This window comes from Petaurus breviceps, unplaced genomic scaffold (genome assembly GCF_028583685.1).
Source record: "Petaurus breviceps papuanus isolate PSGF00001 unplaced genomic scaffold, PetGlider_PUasm1.0 126, whole genome shotgun sequence".
NCBI lineage: Eukaryota > Metazoa > Chordata > Mammalia > Diprotodontia > Petauridae > Petaurus > Petaurus breviceps.
Window position 1 is genome coordinate 81,128,078 of NW_027185655.1, and position 17,827 is coordinate 81,145,904.

The 17,827-nt window shown below is 37.0% G+C and overlaps 1 protein-coding gene and 1 pseudogene across 1 annotated transcript in view; one reads left to right on the forward strand and one right to left on the reverse strand.

Annotated features, from left to right (window-relative positions):
- The window catches only part of FSTL5 (follistatin like 5), a 1,185,743-nt gene that overhangs the window by 369,867 nt on the left and 798,049 nt on the right, over positions 1–17,827 (reverse strand). Inside the window, exon 7 of the mRNA XM_069097493.1 lies at positions 13,103–13,269. Coding sequence (XP_068953594.1) covers positions 13,103–13,269 — 167 coding nt within the window. The remainder of the gene's footprint in view (positions 1–13,102; positions 13,270–17,827) is intronic.
- LOC138170675 (solute carrier family 25 member 16 pseudogene) lies at positions 3,690–5,154 on the forward strand (annotated as a pseudogene).

A 17,827-nucleotide genomic window follows, 5' to 3' on the forward strand; every position in this document is an offset into this window, starting at 1 on the left:
TTATTTTGGAGCAGCAGAGGCAATAAAAGGATAGAGAGACATTTTTTCCAACCTAAGACAACTTAGTAGGTTCACAGGAAAGGGTTGTCACACCAGGTGGGTTCATTCTCATAGCATGGTAGGAATGCCAGAAGTAGATCTTGGAGGCACCCTTAATAGCAACAGCAGGAGTGTCAGCTTTAGGAGCTCTCTGCACAGAAACAGAAAGTGAATCTGAAAACTGTTCAGAAAGAGATTACAGGGGATCTTTTGTTGATATTGGATGTAGCTGGCACTGATTGGCAAGTGCATTGCCCATAAGAAGTTCTGAGTCACAGTTCCAGAACACAAAGAAATGTTTGTGATCAATCATAAAGGAACAGAAGTCCTGGTCATAGATTCAGGGCCAAGAGGAGGAATAAAATTTGTGACAGCAGGAAAGCAGGAAAACTGGTCACAGGTTGAGGGATAAAAGGAACACAAATACTTGTGGCTAGAGGGAAGAAAGGGACCTTTCTTGATAAAGACAAGATTGCAGGCCAGAAGAGAACTGATGACACCACTCCCTGAAATAAACTTTCAAAGATTTGAAAACTTGTGAACTGACAGAAGGAGTTTTGAAAACAAAAACACGAAAAAGCCTTAAGCTTGGTGCAGTACCTCCCCACCCCCAGGTGAGCAGAGCTTAACTTTAACATAAAGTTCAAAGGCAAGAAATAGTCTGAGAGGAGGCAGAACCAGCATACAAAGGTGGACACAGCTGTCTGCACCAGTGTGGAGCCAGAGAGAGCCCAGGCAAGCTGATTCACCCACTGCAGGGGAAATTCCCAGACCTCTCTCCACAGGACAGGGGAATCTATTGAAGCTGGGTAAGAGACTAATTCTGGGCCTACAGCAGGGACAGCAGCTACTCCTGGGGCTATCAACCCACAACCTGAATGTTTAAAAATCACATACCTGAACTTCCAGGGACCAAGTTGGTGGAGTAAACCCTAGCTGCCCTAATCCCTGACTTTTGACCCTGAAAACCCAAAGAATATTGCCCTAGTGCAAAATCCTAAAATAGAGGAACCAACAGAAGCCTTGGGAGTCCTAGAGTAAGGATATGGCTGAGGCTGTGCCTCACAATGGGGTAAAGACAGATTGGAAAGACAAAGACTTCAGAATTCTATTATGGAGAGTAAGAAGTTCCAAATTCAGAAGGGGACAGCATTGTCTCAAGCCCAGAAAGCATTCTAGGAAGAGCTCAAGGAGGACTTTAAAAGCCAAATTAAAAAGGTAGAAAACAAATTGACCAATTCTTTTAAAATTACATCTGCAAAAATAGGAAAAAAAACATTTCACTGAAGAAAATAGCTTCTCAAAAAGTAAAATGTGTCAAATGGAAAAAAATAAGTTCAAAATCTAACTGGAGAAAATAAAGCCCTAAAAATTAAATCTGAACATATTGAAAAGAAGCTTCAAAAATTTACTGAGGGAAAAAGTTTGCTAAAAATTACAATCAGTCAAATTGAAGCTAATGACTCTATGAGTATAGCATCAAGTACTCTAGCATACCCAGGATGGCTCCTCACACAGGTTCTTACATCTGCTTTTCTAAAAGAAAGAAACTCAAAAAGGGTTAACAATCTTACTTTAATCAAACATATATCATTTATCTAGTTCAGGGGAAAAAGTCAGTACCCTGACCTTCAGAGAATAAAACAGAAGTTACAAGCAAACAAAAAAAATACAGACAGAGAAACAGATCAGCAGACAGGGCCTCCAGCTGTCTGACCATAACATTAATACCTAATCAATTACCAGAGAGGGAATCACCAACATCTGGGTTTTCAAAGCTGGGGGGATCAACAGCTGCCCAGAGTCTCATCTGGCCAAATCACACAACTCTTCCCAAAATAAGCCCCAAAACAAAACATTACATCAGGGTATATATAACCTTCTGCTGGGTCAGAGAAAGTCACAACCCTTTTGACCCACTGCCCAATCATAAAGTAACAAGGTGTGGGCATTCCTGAAAGACAAGCCTCCTGCCACAGGCTCCATGTGACCATATTCCGTCTATTAAGGGGCAGAGTATATTTTTGAATCAGTGAAACTTCTCAGATTCACTTAAGTCTATCAAGGGGCCAAAGGGCAGGGAAGATCTTCAGATTCATAATTACAATGATGCATCAAGAATCAGCCTAACATGGGGCAGCCAGGTGGCTCAGAGAGTAAGAGAACCGGCTCCAGTGTCAGGATGACCTGGAGATCGAATCCTGGGCTCAGATACTCAGCACCACACCCAGAAATAACTGGCCATGTAACCTTGAGCAAGTTACTTAACCCCAATTCCTTAAAATAAATAAATAAATGTTCTTTCATTAAAAAAAAAAAAAATCAGCCTAACAATACCTCAAGAATATTAAGTTAGAAAAGTGCAATATGTCTCATTGGAAAAATAACTGTCCTGGAGAACAGATACAGATGAGATTATCTAAGAATGAATGTTCTACCAGAAAGTCATGATGAAAAATTATCCTGGACAACATCTTCCAAGTAATCTTCAAGGAAAACTGCCCTGAGGTCATAGAAACAGTGGATAAAATAGTTATCAAAATAATCCACTGGACACTTCCTGAAAGAGATCCCAAATTGAAAACTTAAAGAGATATTGTTGCCAAATTCCAGAATTATCAGGTTAAGGAGAAAATAATGCAAGTAGCCAGAAAGAAACAATTCAAAAATCATAGAACTACAGTCAGGATCACAAAGGACCTAGCAGCTTCTACACTGAAAGATTGCAGGAGATATTTCAAAAGGCAAAAGAGCTTGGTGAAAATCAAATATTAGCTATACAGAAAAACTGAGCATAATCTTTCAGGCAAGGAGATAGTCATTCAATGAAATAATGGATTTTCAGACCTTCCTGATTAGAAAGCCAGAACTCAAGGGAAAATTTGATCTCCAAATACAAGATTCAAGAGAGACATAGAAAGGTAATTAGGGAAAATACACACACACACACACACACAACTTGTTATTTAATAAAAGCAAACTGTTTACATCCCTATATGGGAAGCTGATACCTGTCAATATTGAAAATTGCAAACATCTCAATATTTAAAAGGGATAAATATATACGTAGATAGATATATAGATAGATACATAGATAGAGGGTGTGGGGATAAATTAATTAAAGTGATTTTTAACAACTTATTAGGGGATGGAAAGGGAGAGAAATGGGAGAAGTGGAAAGGATGAGGCAGAAAAGGGTAAATTATGCCACATGAAAGGCCATAAAAACCTTATTATTTTAGAGGGAAAGAAGGGAAGGAGATGAACATTATATGAGCTTCACCCTAACTGATTTTAGTTTAAGGAGGAAATACCATGCTACATTACATATAAAACTTTACCAGAGGTCATCACTCGGAGCCACCCCGGCGACTCTAATGAAAGCTCGGCCACTGGGCTCCGGGCCTGCCCCGTCGCGCGCGGCCGGCCAGGCCTTGTCATCCTCCGTCATGAGCTGGACGCGGGCGGCCCCGGGTCTCTCTGATTGAGCCGCCGGAGCCCAGGCGGCCCCGGTGTCGACACCGGCGGCCCCCGGGGCCGGAGGAGCGGGAGCTGGGAGCTCGAGCCCGCCACCGGCAGCGTCAGCTCGCCAGGACTTCTACTGGCTGCGCTCCTTAGGGGCAGGAGGTATTGCAGGATGTTGTGCCAAAACCACCATTGCACCTTTGGATCGAGTGAAGATATTGTTACAGGCACATAATCACCATTACAAACATTTAGGAGTGTTTTCTGCGTTGTGTGCTGTCCCCAAAAAGGAAGGCTATCTTGGGTTGTATAAAGGAAATGGAGCAATGATAATTAGAATCTTTCCATATGGTCCAATTCAGTTTATGTCCTTTGACCATTATAAAAAGTTAATTACCACAAAACTTGGGATTTCTGGACATATACACCGGCTAATGGCTGGCTCCATGGCAGGTATGACAGCAGTCATCTGTACTTACCCTTTTGACATGGTTAGAGTTCGCCTGGCATTCCAGGTGAAAGGAGAACACACATACACAGGAAATGTTCATGCATTCAAAAAATTTATGCAAAGGAAGGCGGCTTTCGTGGGTTTTACAAAGGACTAATGCCTACCATTGTAGGCATGGCTCCCTATGCAGGGGTTTCATTTTTTACTTTTGGTACCTTAAAGAGTGTTGGTCTCCCCCATGCTCCTACCTTGCTTGGAAGACCTTCATCAGACAACCCTAATGTCTTAGTTTTGAAAACGCATATAAACTTGCTTTGTGGTGGTGTTGCTGGAGCAATAGCACAGACAATATCTTATCCACTTGACGTAACCCGTCGCAATTAGGGACTGTTCTCCCAGATTCTGAAAAGTGCTTTACAATGTTGAAGACACTGAAGTATGTCTACAGACACCACGGCATCCGTCGAGGACTCTATTGGGGCCTGTCTCTTAACTACATTCGCTGTGTTCCCTCCCAGGCCGTGGCGTTCACAACCTATGAGCTCATGAAGCAGTTTGTGCACCTCAACTGAAGTCACATTTTTCCTTAAGAAACAGTCCAGTGCCAGATACATGTATATTTATTGTATAAACATATATAATGTTTTATGTTACTATTGGCAGGGGGTGGGGTGTGTAGATTAAGTGAAGTAGAAAATCACTCTGTCCCTTACAAGCCCTGGAACTTTTTTTTTAAATCAGAAGTGCTTCCTGTTTTTTTTTTATGCCATAATTTGTGGTTTCCTGATATAAAACACGTCCTTAGGCCGACTCTGGATGTTTTATTAAATTGATTAGTTTCATTAAAATAACTAAAAGGTCTGAGAAACCAGTGAAAGGTTCATTGGTGTCCACTGCAGGTTTTCTGAGATTTACTCTTAGCTTTATCATGTTCTTCTGATCTTTTTTGAGTAATCATGGTAAGGAAAAAAAATCCCAGCCTTAATAAAAACTATGCTGGATTTTAAAATGATCTGGGTTCATTTTAATTAGACTTAATAATTTGTGATTGTTGTAGTAAGAATGTATATTGTAATTTTATCTTGACCAGTTGTGTAAGTGTATTGTACAAGTGAGCAATGAAAGGGGGATATTTTGTAGGTGGTGTTGACTGGTTCCTTATCAAAATAATACAATGTACCATGGGATAAAACTTAATTTTAAAAATAACATTACAAGTGAGACGTAAGCTGAAACAATGATTTAGAAGCTAAGTCAGCTTACTTTCAGGTATTATAATAAAAAGAGTTCTGATACTATGGGATATTTTACATAATTTTTTATAAAAGACAACCTATTCCTACAAGGCAGGCAGAAGGAATGTGAGTTAAAAAAAAAAAAGACGAGCCCTGACAGATTTTAAATGTAGAAGTGGGTTGGTTTATGACTTCTGTTACACAAGATGTATACAGGTAGAATTCTAGTTATTGTCCATGTCTGGATTAAATGGTATTTACTGTGCTTGTATATAAGTAGATATGTACTTTAATATATTATGGTATCAAAATGTTCTTCCATGAGAGAGACTTTTTCTGTTGTGTAAATTTACCTAGTTGGAGATATTGAAAATAATTTCTAGTGATCTCCTGTTCAAAAACAAGCAAGTTAAAAATAGCTGGATTCATTGTTTGTAGCCACTTATCTAGTGTCATTTTTATTTATTGCTGTAAATACAATTTTTAAGGACATGACATGTAGAATCGATGCCATGAGGTGAGTCATTAGAAAATTAGATGAAATCATTGTATGCCTCCATTTTTGTTCTGGATTAAGAGAATGAGCATTTCTGGTAGGGCCTTTATAAATTAATGAGTTTTGGGAGAAAATGGGATGAATTGTGTTAATTTTGTTTTGACATCTCGTCACATAAATGTTTGTTTGATTTGTAAACCTACCAGTTGATGGAACTGCATGTGTTCTTAGAGTTGTGTATGTTTCCCTTTTGGGGTTATGCTATAACTAAATATTGTCAAGAAACCTTGAGGTAATTTAAATAGCTAAAAGAAATATCTTCTATTATCCCCTGAAAGGAAACTACAAATGTTTTACTGAAGGAAAACTTGCATTTTGTGCCATTCCTGGAATATGTTCGATAAATTAATAATAAATGCATTTTAGTCATAAAAAAAAACTTTATCAGAACCTACAGGCAATAGGAGGGGGAAGGGGTAAGAAAAAGGTAGGAAGATAGAAGAGAAGGAAGAAGTAGTAAGGGCAAAGGGTAGAAAAATGGAGGGGGGTTGATAAGGAGGGAATACTGAGGGAGGTAGTTGTCAAAAGGAAATTTTTTTAATTAATAAATTTATTTATTTTTAGATTTCAACATTCATTTCCACAAAATTTTGACTTACAATTTTTTTCTAGCTGTCTTTGCCCTACCTCAAAATAACAAGCCTACTGAATATCCCTTCCCCCAATTTGTTCTCTCTATATCCTCCCCCATCACCCCATAACTTTATAGTAGGGCAAGATGGAATTCTATACCCCAGCACCTGTATATCTTATTTCCAAGTTACATGTAAAAAAACATTTTTTTAAACATTTGTTTTTAAAACTTTGAGTTCCAGATTTTTTTTTTCCTTCTTCCCTCCTTACCCAGCCCCACTGGGAAGATAAGCAATTCAATATACGTTGTATATGTGTAGTCACCCAAATCATTTCTGTCATAGGTTTATTGGGAAGACTAGCAATATTTTTCTCTATCCTATCCTGTGCCCCACGTATTCTATTTTCTACTTGGACCCTATCCATTTTCAAAAATGTTTGCTTCTAACTACCCTCTCCCCCAATCTGCGCTCCCTTCTATCATCCTTCCTCTTATCCCCTACCCTCACCCCCTATTTTCCTGTAGGGTAATATAGACAAATGAGTATGGATTTTATTCTCTCTTTAAGACAAATTCAATGAAAATAAGGTTGCCCCATTCCCTTTCATGTTCCTGCTCTTGCCCTCCACTGTAACAATTTCTTTTGCCTCTTTTATATGATATAATTTACCCTAATCTATTTCTCCCTTTCTCCTTCTCCCAATAAATTCCTCTCACCTCTTAATTTTACTTTTTAGATATTATCCCTTCATATTCAACTCATCCTGTGCCCTCTGTCTATCCTCTGTCTATTTATATATGAACATACACATACTCCCACTCATACACACACACACACTCACATACACCCTCCTATACATACATATATGTACATATACAAATATATTCTCTTCATCTATCCTCCTACGGAGAAAAGTCTTATGAGTTACAATTAACATATTTCCACGTAGGAATATAAATAGTTCAACTTTAATAAATTCCTTATAATTTCTTTTTCTTGTTTACCTGCTCATGCTTTTCTTGCTTCTTTTGTTTGAAAGTCAAATTTTCTGTTCAGCTCTGGATTTTCCATGAAGAATGCTTGAAAATCCTCTATTTCATTGAATGACTATATTTTCTACTGTAGCATTATATTCAGTTTTGTTGGGTAGGTGATTCTTGGTTTTAGTCCTAGCTCCTTTAACCTCCAGGATATCATATTTCAAGCCCTTTGATCCCTTAATGTAGAAGATACAATGTCTTCTGTTATCCTAATTGTGTTTCCACATTACTCAAATTGTTTCTTTTTGACTTCTTGCAGTATTTTGACCTTGACCTGGGAACTTGGAATTTGGCTCTATTATTCCCAGGAGTTTTCTTTTGGAGATCTTTTTCAAGAGGCAGTTGGTGAATTCTTTTAATTTCTATTCTGCCCTCTGGTTCTAGAATATCAGGGCAATTTTTCTTGAGAATTTCCTGAAAGATGGTGGCTAGGCTCTTTTTTTATCATGCCTTTCAGGTAGTCCAATAATTTTAAATCATCTCTTCTCTATCTATTTTCCAGGTCACTGGTTTTTTCAAGGAGATACTTCACATTGCCTTCTAATATTTTCCATTTGTTAGGATCTGTTTTATAGAATCTTGATTTGTCATAAAGTCATTAGATTCCATTTGTTCCAATCTAATTTTGAAGGAGTTATTGTCTTCAGTGAGTTTTTGAAATTCATTTTCCATCAGGCAAATTCATCTTTTTAAGGCATTCTTCTCCTCAATGACTTTTTGGGCCTCCTTTGCCATTTGAGTTAGTCTATTTCTTAAGGTGTTATTTTCTTCATTGTATTTTTGGGTCTCCTTTAATAAGCTGTTGACTCCCTTTTCATGATTTTCTTGCATAAATCTCATTTCTCTTCCCAAATTTTCCTCTACTTCTCTTACTTGATCTTCAAAATCCTTCTTGAGATCCTCCATTACCTGTAACCAGTTCATATTTTTCTTGGAGGCTTTTGATGCAGGACTTCTGACATCATTGTCTTCCTTCTGCTCAATACTCTGATCCTTTTTGTCCCCCCAAAAGGATTCTATGATCTCTTTGTGCTTCCTCTGCTTGCTCATATTCCTAGACAATTACTTGACTTTTGAGCTCTTTGCCATGGTAGAACTCTGCCTCCAGAATGGAGAGAGCTTTGTCCCAACTGACTGGGGTTTTCACAGCTGCCTGAGCTATTAGGAGGGTATCCTCTCTATAGCCCCCACAAGCTCTAGCTCACTGGCCACACACACCAGGACCACTACCCAAGAACATGATCCAGATGCAAGCAGGTAAAAGCAAAGACAATTACCCTCTGAATGGTCACTTGTTACCCCTACCAACTACAGGCCAGAATCTGAGTCAGACATATGGCCCAGCCACTGAGACTCCACCACTTCTTGCCCTGGGGCAGAGGCTGGATCAAGAGCTTCTATACCCCCCTGTTCCAACAGAGTTCCACACAGACCATTTACTTTGTCTTTGGTGTTTATGAGTTGAGAAGTCTGGAAACTGACACAACTGCTGGTGATTCACTCTCATGAAGTCTGCTCTGGCCACTGCTGGTCTGGACTACCCTGGGGCAAGAAATACAGGTCAGGCCAGACTGCATTCATCTCCCAGCTCTCGGCAACAGACCCTTCCCATTGGTCTGCCAGGCTGTCTTCAGCAGGAGATGTGTTTCTCTCTGTCACTCTATAAGTTCTGTAGCTCTAAAATGTGTTTAGAGTCATTTTTTACATGGATTGGAAGTAATTAGTGCAGGAACTCCCAGCAAGTATTTGCTTTTACTCTGCCATCTTGAATCCACCCCCAGAAGAAAAAAATATTAAAGTAGGGAAGGGAGAAATAAAAGTATAAATAGGAGAGGGAATAAGATAGAGGGAAAGATGCAGATAGTAATCATAACTGTGAATGTGAATGTGATGAACTCTCCCATAAAATGGAGGTGGATAGCAGAATGGATTAAAAATCATAATCCTACAATATGCTATTTACAAGAAACATATTTGAAACAGGAAGATACACAGAGGGGAAAGTTAAAAGGATGGAGTAAAGCATATTATGCTTCAGTTAAATGTTTTTTTTTTAATGCAAAGAGGAGGCTAGGTGGCACAGTGAATAGAGCACTGGCCCTGGACTCAGGAGGACCTGAGTTCAAATCTGGCCTCAGACACTTAACATAATACTACCCATGTGACCTTGGACAAGTCACGTAACCCCAACTGCCCTACCGCCCCCCCTCCAAAAAGCAAAATAAAAAAAGCATGGGTATTGATCTTTATCTCAGATAAAACAAAAGCAAAAAATGATATAATTAAAAGAGATAAGGAAGGAAATTGTATCTTGCTAAAAGGTACCATTGATAATGAAGCAATGGCATTAGTAAACATATATTCACCAAGCAGTACAGCATCCAAATTCCTACAGAAGTTAAGGGAGTCAAAAGGAGAATAGATGGCAAAATTATGCTGGGGGGGAGGGGCATCAAAATAAACAAGAAAGAAGTTAAGAAGGTGAATAGAGTTTTAGAAAAGGAAGATATGATAGACCGCTGGAGAAAATTAAATGGAGATTAAAAAAGGGATATACCTTCTTCTCACTGGTATATGACACATTCACCAAAATTGACCATGTACTAGGGCATAAAAACCTCATAATTCAGTGCAGAAAGGCAGAAATATTAAATTAATCCTCCTTAGATCATGATGCAATAAAAATTCTATGCAATAAAGGGCCTTGGAAAGATAGACTAAAAACTAATTAGAAATTAAATAATTTAATCCTAAAGAATGAGTGGGTCAAATAAGAAATTGTAGCAACAATCAGTAACTTCATTCAAGATAATGACAATAATGAGACAATATACCAAAACTTTTGAGATGTAGTGATAGCAATTCTTTCTCTAGGGGAAGTTTTATATCTCTGAATGAACACATGAATAAAATAAAGAACATGGAGATCAATAAATTGGGCATTCAACTGAAAAAGCTAGGAAAAGAACTAATCAGAAATATCCAACTAAATACTAAATTGGAAATGCTTAAAAGCAAAGGAGAGATTAATAAAATTGAAATTAAGAAAACTATTGAATCAATAAATAAAACAGCTGTTTTTTTTGAAGAAAAAAAAACAATAAAATTGATAGACCTTTAGTAAATATTATTTAAAAAAAAGAAATAAGAAAACCAAATCACAAGTATCAAAAAATTAAAAGAATGAAGATACCTCCAATGAAGAAGAAATTAAAAAGATAATTAGGAAATATTTTGCTCAATTGTATTTCCATAAATTTTAAAGTCTTAGTGAAGTAGATGAATATTTACAAAAATAAATTGCCCAAGTTAACTGAAGAGGAAGTAAAATACATAAATAATCCCATTTGAGAAAAAGAATTTGAACAAGCCATCAATGTACTCCCTAGGACAAAATCTCCAGGGCCAGATGCTTTACTGGCTAATTCTGTAAAACATTTAAAGAACAATTTGGTTCCAATACTCTACAAACTATTTTGGAAAATTGGAGGAGTTCTAACAAATAATTTTTATGACACAAATGTGGCACTGATAACTAAATCAGGTAGAGACAAAATGGAGAAAGAAAATCATAGTCCAATTTCCCTCATGAATATTGATACAAACATTTTAGATGAAATATTAGTAATAAAAATTCTACAACAATTTATCATGAGAATAATACTCTTTGATCAGGACAGATTTATTCAGGGAATGCAAGGATGGTTCAATATTAGGAGAACTTTCAGTATAATCAATCATATCAATAAGAAAAATGGAAGAAACTACATGATTATCTCAATAGATGCAGAAAAGACTTTTGACAAAATACAACACTCATTATTCTTAAAAAACACTAGAAAGTAAAGGAATAAATGGAATCTTCCTTAAAATAATGAGTATCATCTAACTAAAATCATCAACAATTATTATATGTAATGGTGATAAATTAGAAACATTCCAATAAGACCAGGCATGAAACAAGGATGTCCACTATCACAACTCTTATCAATTGTTTTTTAAAGCAATCGGGGCTAAGTAACTTGCCCAAGGTTACATGACCAGTTATTTCTGTGTGTAGTGCTAAGTGTCTGAGCCCGGATTTGATCCACAAGTCATCCTGACAGTGGAGCCGGTGCTCTTACTCGCTGTGCTCCCTGGCCACCCCACACTCTTATTAAATTTGGTACTAGAAATGTTAGCAGCAGCAATAAGAGAAGAAAAAGAAAGTGAAGGAATCAGATTAGGAAAGAAGAGACTAACTTATCACTCTTTGCAGATGATATCACTATATACTTAGGGAATCCTAGAGAATCAAGAAAAAATCTACTTGAGATAATAAATAAATTTAGTAAAGTTGCAGGACATAAAATAAATCCAAATAAATCCTCTGCATTCCTATATATTTCTAATGAAATCCAACAATAAGAAATAGAAAGAGAAATTCCATTTAAAGTTACTCTAGACATTATAAAATATTTGGGAATCTACTTGACAAAGAAACCCAGGACATATATGAACAAAATTACAAAACATTTTTCACACAAATAAGTCAGATCTAAATAATTAGAAAAAAAGCATCATTTGCTTGTGGGTAGATCGAGCTAATATAATAAAAATAAGAATCTTACCTAAATTAATTTAAATATTAATGCTATACCAATCAATCTACCAAAAAGTTATTTTATAGAGCTACAAAAAATGGTAACAAAATTCATCTAGAAGAACAAAAGATACATAATGTCAAGGGAATTAATGAAAACAAAGGCTAGGGAAGGTGGCTGTAGCAGCAAGCACCCCAGTGTCCCCAGGGTGGCTGCCAACATAGGTTCTTAGATCAGCTTTGTTAAAGGAAAGCAACTCAAAATGGGTTAACAAGCTTACTTGAATCAGTCAGATATGTATCATTTACCTAGTTCAGGGGAAAAAGGTCAGCACCCTGACAGACAAAATTATCAAGACAGAGAAACAGATAAAGTAGACAGGTTTCCACCTACACGCCCACAGACCTCGTTTCATTTTTATAACAATGCCCAGTGTTAGAAATTACATTCTAAAATTTCTCTTGGCCCTGATCATTTCCCACAGGATGGCACTATGTGGAACCCCTCACTTTCTTATGATGCTGGTTCAATGAGGGTCAAATATCAAGGACCATATAGTAAGCGCAGTCTTTCTAAAGCATGTGCCCTTTAAAAATTGTCTGACACTCAGATGCAAGTAGATCCCAGGACTTTCTAACTCCAATCTATTAAACCATATATGATTTTCCATTACATCATAAGTTATTCAAAGGCAAACTTTTGTTTCCTAAGTTCTTCTTTGGAATTAATGGTAAGGGGGAAACCAGGTAGCACAGCAAGTAAGAGCCCCAGCTCCAGTGTCAGGATGACCTGGGATTGGGCTCAGACACTTATTACCCACCCAGAAACACCTGGCCATGTAACCTTGAGCAAGTTATTTAACCCCAATTGCTTTTAAAAAAAGAAAGAAATTAATGGTAAGTTGCTTTTACATAATTCCTAATTAAAACTCTTATAGAACCATTTTAGAGACATTTTTCAATAAAACTGATCAGTTGTGCTACTATTTTATAGAGCAGCATGAAACCACAAAACACATAGCATTAAAGAAGATAAAATCTTTGATCGTCTGGTATTTATCAAACAAGAATCAAACTCCCCAAGTATTTCAAGGCTAGTAATAGACTGAAATTTATCACATGAGGCAATATCTTCTCTTTTTTTTCCCCTTGTACTTACATTGATGTCTTCCAAATCTAAGTTATTTAGAACCACGTCATTACGCTTCCAGATGATAGGAGGTCTCAGAGCTCCCTGAATAGCACAGGTTAGAACAGCACTCTGTCCAACTGTTGCTGCTGTGATGCTCAGTTTCTGATCTTCCGGCAGACTTAATTGGATAACCTCTGTAAAAAAGATATAGTGTTGTCAGTGTTGATGAGAATATGATTCTACAAAGTTAATTAGTGCAGAGTTTATGAGTACTAGTATTTAAGCACCTTAATTTGAATCAAAGGGATTGATAATAAATTGTAATAATAGATTGTATGGCACTCTAATTTAATTGATTGACAAAGTTCCATCATGAAGCAGAGAACTAGTCAACAAGAAATGTATTTCATATATATAGAGTTACAATAAGCCTGACAGATTGTACTCAATAGACATAAATTATTTAACTGCCAAATCGACATGTTAGTGTGTTATCCACATTGAAATCAAAATGATGTTGTTTATTCATTGTTAGATTTATATTATAGATAAGGTGAGATCATTGCTGGCTGGCTTAATGAATACTGCTATAAAGGAGTGAATAAAATGCTTCATGATGCCGGGAAACACAAATCAACTTGAGGATAATAAAAGGTGCTTAGGAAATCAAAGGAGAACAGGAGAAAAGGATAGATTTTATTTGCCAAAGAGTCATTTAAGCTACCTCTCAGGCCCAACCTTACTTGAGTCACTTTTGAGAAAGTGTTTCTGTTCCACAAATTTTATAAATCCATAGCATATATCATGTTGACATTTCAGTGTGATCTTTTCTCACCAATATGGCTTCGTGATGCTCTTTTGCTATGCAACGTGAAACTAGGTTCCCTTTGCTGGCATAGGAGAATTTAGAGGAAACCAAACAAATATCCTTTTCCTCAGAAGTCAAAATTCAAATGGACTTATGGAAGTAAATACTACTTTTGCTGATAGAGATAGAGATATCCAAGCCTAACCCTATCATGTCACTTTTGTCTGTCTTGCCAAAAGTATTTCACCTGACATGTTAAGTTGTTCCTTTTTTGTTGTTGTTTTTGACATAGAGAGGAAACTAGTGTAGCACTTGGAATACCCACTGCTTAACCTTAGCCTTTGACACACAAATTGTCTATCTTATTTTTCTTTTATTATGTCCTTACTCTCGCTCTCTTTCACAGTTGTTTGTATATAATGTATTGTAGCATGCTTATTTTTCTTCCATTGAAAACTCAGTAATAATTATTTTTAATTCTTTTAAGACTGTGTTCCATGATTTTCATTCAAACATCACCACCATCAATAGAACATTAGTATTAAAAATATGACTTATGTAGAAATCAAGAACTTTCTATAACAATTATGATGGTTCTACTTCACCTGATTAATTATGAGCCCAATTTGTTCACTGCCAGTGTACTTCCAGTACACACATAAACACTCTTTCTCTCCCTCCCAACCCTGGATACACACATAAACATGCAGATACGAATTGACTTTATAGGTTCCATCAAACTCCATGTCATGATCTAGGGTCACTACCTATGACCCACAGTTTAAGAAGCACTAAAAGGGACACCAGTGGAAAAATGTTAAAAAGTCCTGAGGTAATAGAAATTCTTCTCATACTTGTTTGTTTGTCTGTTTTGTTTTTCCTGTGTACATGTTTAGGCCATATTGTTTTGAGTGACTTGGAAGCTCACCCAGGAGATTCTATAATATCCTGGTGCTTTATACGACTTCCAATATGCCAATTGAAAATAAGGATACTTAGAGCAATTTGCTATCTATAAGGAAGAACTCTATATCTTGGACTGTGTATACCCTTCATTGCTGGATACAACATATACATCACTAAGATTACAGATCCATTTGATATTTAAGTAATGTATTTCATTCAAACTGTAAACAGACAAAGACTCCCCTGGAAGACATCCCATAATTCCCCAGTTTCTTCTTTTAGTTTGCCTCCTTTTCTTGTCTGTTTTTCGCTTCCTCATTTTTGAGAAGAGAAACATATGATGAAATATTAGTTCTTGACCAAAGGTCATTAGAGATCATGGAGTTCTTCTTTTGTTCCTTTCTCAAATTATATTTTTGGACATTCTAATTCCCAACCTCAGACCCCACAGTTTCAACATGAGACTTTAATCTCAATGTTATTGTTTTGGTTTTTTTAATGTCCAACTAGCAAATATATACGGAAACAGTTTGATCCTTATATTATATTGGAAAGTGTCTGCAAATGAAAAAACAAACCAAAAAAAAAAAGAATTACCTTGCTTCCTAATTGGGGTAGCAGCCCTATGTGAGTATTTATGGTTTCCAGATGGACAAATACAGCTTTATAATGGCATCTTAGATTCAACATAATTCCTTTCACCTGTCAATATCCATCTCTGGTAATAATATGAATGGCAAATGGTTTATGATTATAAAATACATTGTGTGCAATAATTTGATTTTTACAAAATCACTGTGAAGTATGTAATACAAATTACCTCATTAAAAAAAAAAACTTCAGTCATTTTGGAAGATCATTGATGAAAGTACTCTCTCCAGTTGGATTACATCATGTCTAAATCTTCCCATAAATGCCAGGTGAGACACTAAATCATTGTTTTAAGGACCTTCATCTAGGTCTTTTAACAACAAATACACACACACACACACACACACACACATATATGAGCTTCACAGAAATGTCCTGGTTCTTGCCACATGATTGCTCACCTATATTTCTGATCATATAGAGATGATATAGATTTAGTCAATTCTTGTATAAGATGCTCTTGGCAATGTTTTGTGGTCTATTTTTTGCCCTATCAAATCACTGACAGTGTAACCCTTTGGGACACTTGCAATTTTCATTCTTTAGTTATTGTACTGTTGAGTGAATCACATAATAATTGATATGTTGAGTATATCCTTGAGGAAAGCATAATATGTTATTGACAATGATATTCTATATTATATTTAACCTGTAGAGACACATAATTTGCTGAAAGGTGTCATGGAGAGAATATTCTAATATACTTATTTTTATTAGCTATTTTTGTTTTTTAAATCATATTTGGTAGAGCAAAATGCAAGTTCAAACATTTTCCTCCAAGGAAATACTCCATGAGCAAATGCCAATGGTATACTGTTAAATATGTGGCCCTGGGCAAGTCACTTGAACTCTTAGTTTTCTGAGAAGTTCTCAGATTGTGAGTTGCAGAGAAGGTACTGACATGAATTGATGGAGGGAGGGAGTCTTCTTTCTTTTTAGAATTTTTTAAAATTATTTATATTTAACACTCTCCATTTTGAGTTCCAGGTTCTCTCCCTTTCTCCCCCCCTCCCCCCCACCCACTGAGAAGATAAATAATATAATTACAAATCATACCTATGGAATCATTGAAAACATATTTCCATATTGGAAAATAAAAGTGAGAATATTATACTTTAGTTTGCACTCAGAGTTCATAAGTTCTGTTTCTAGACATACATAGCTTTTTTTTTCTTTTTATCATGATTCCTTTGGAATTGCCTTTGATCTTTGTATTGATCAGAGTAGCTAAGCATTTCACAATTGATTATCACTGCAACATTGTTGTAACTATGCATAATGATTTCCTATTCATCAGTTTACATAGATCTTATCATGTTGTAATTTTTTCTTCTGAGACCACTCCCTTCATCATTTCTTATAAAAAAAATAGCACTCTATAACAATTATATCCCACACCTTGTTCAGCCTCTCACAAATTGATAAGCATCCATTCAATTACTAATTTGTTGACACCATGAAAAGAACTGCTATAAATATTTTTGCCCATATAAGTAGGTCGTTTTCCTTTTTCTTTGTTCTCTTTGTGGTACACACCTAGTAGGAGTAGGAGTAGGAGTAGTTGTAGCGGAGCCACAATGGCAGAGTAGAAACATAACTTCCTCATGTCTCCCGCTTCCACCTCCTGCATTTCACGTAAAAAATTACTCTAAACAAACATTGGAGCTACAGAACCCACAAAAGGACAGAGAGAAGCTAACTTCCTGCTGAAGACAGCCTGGCAGGCTGGCAGGAAAGGGCCAGCACAGCACTCTGGGAGTCAAGCCCAGCCTCAAGTGAGCCAGAGGTTTTAGCCTCAGTGTTGCCACAACCAGCCACTGACTGGAGGGATTTCAAATCACTGGCATCTGTGGTGGTTTCAAGAATTATTAACCCACAGGTGCTAAGGACAAAGATCAGTGCACTGTGGACTTTGGGAACAAGGAGTTTGGGAGTGCAGTCTGGCCTTTGCACCCTGGAGGGAGAAGAGGCTGAGGTGTGGTAGCCATGCAGAAGACTCTGCATGGCTGCTTCACAGATCCTGGCCTGAAGAATGTAGGGGGACCAAGCAACCAGTCTGAGGGGTAATCACTCTTGCTTTAACCTCTGTGGACCTGGATCACTCTCTAGAGTGGAGGTTCTAGGTGTGTGACAAGTTTGCCAGAGCATGTGGAGGCTTCAGAGAGAACAGCCAAATAATAGTTCCAGCAGCTGAGAAAACCCCAGAGATTTAGGACAAAGATTCCCTCTCTGGTAGCTATGTTCTATGTGTTTGGGGGCAGCTAGGTGGCACAGTGAGAAAAGTGCCGGCCCCAGAGTCAGAAGGACCTGAGTTCGGTTCCGGCCTCAGACACAACACATACACACACACACACACACACACACACACACACACACACACACACACA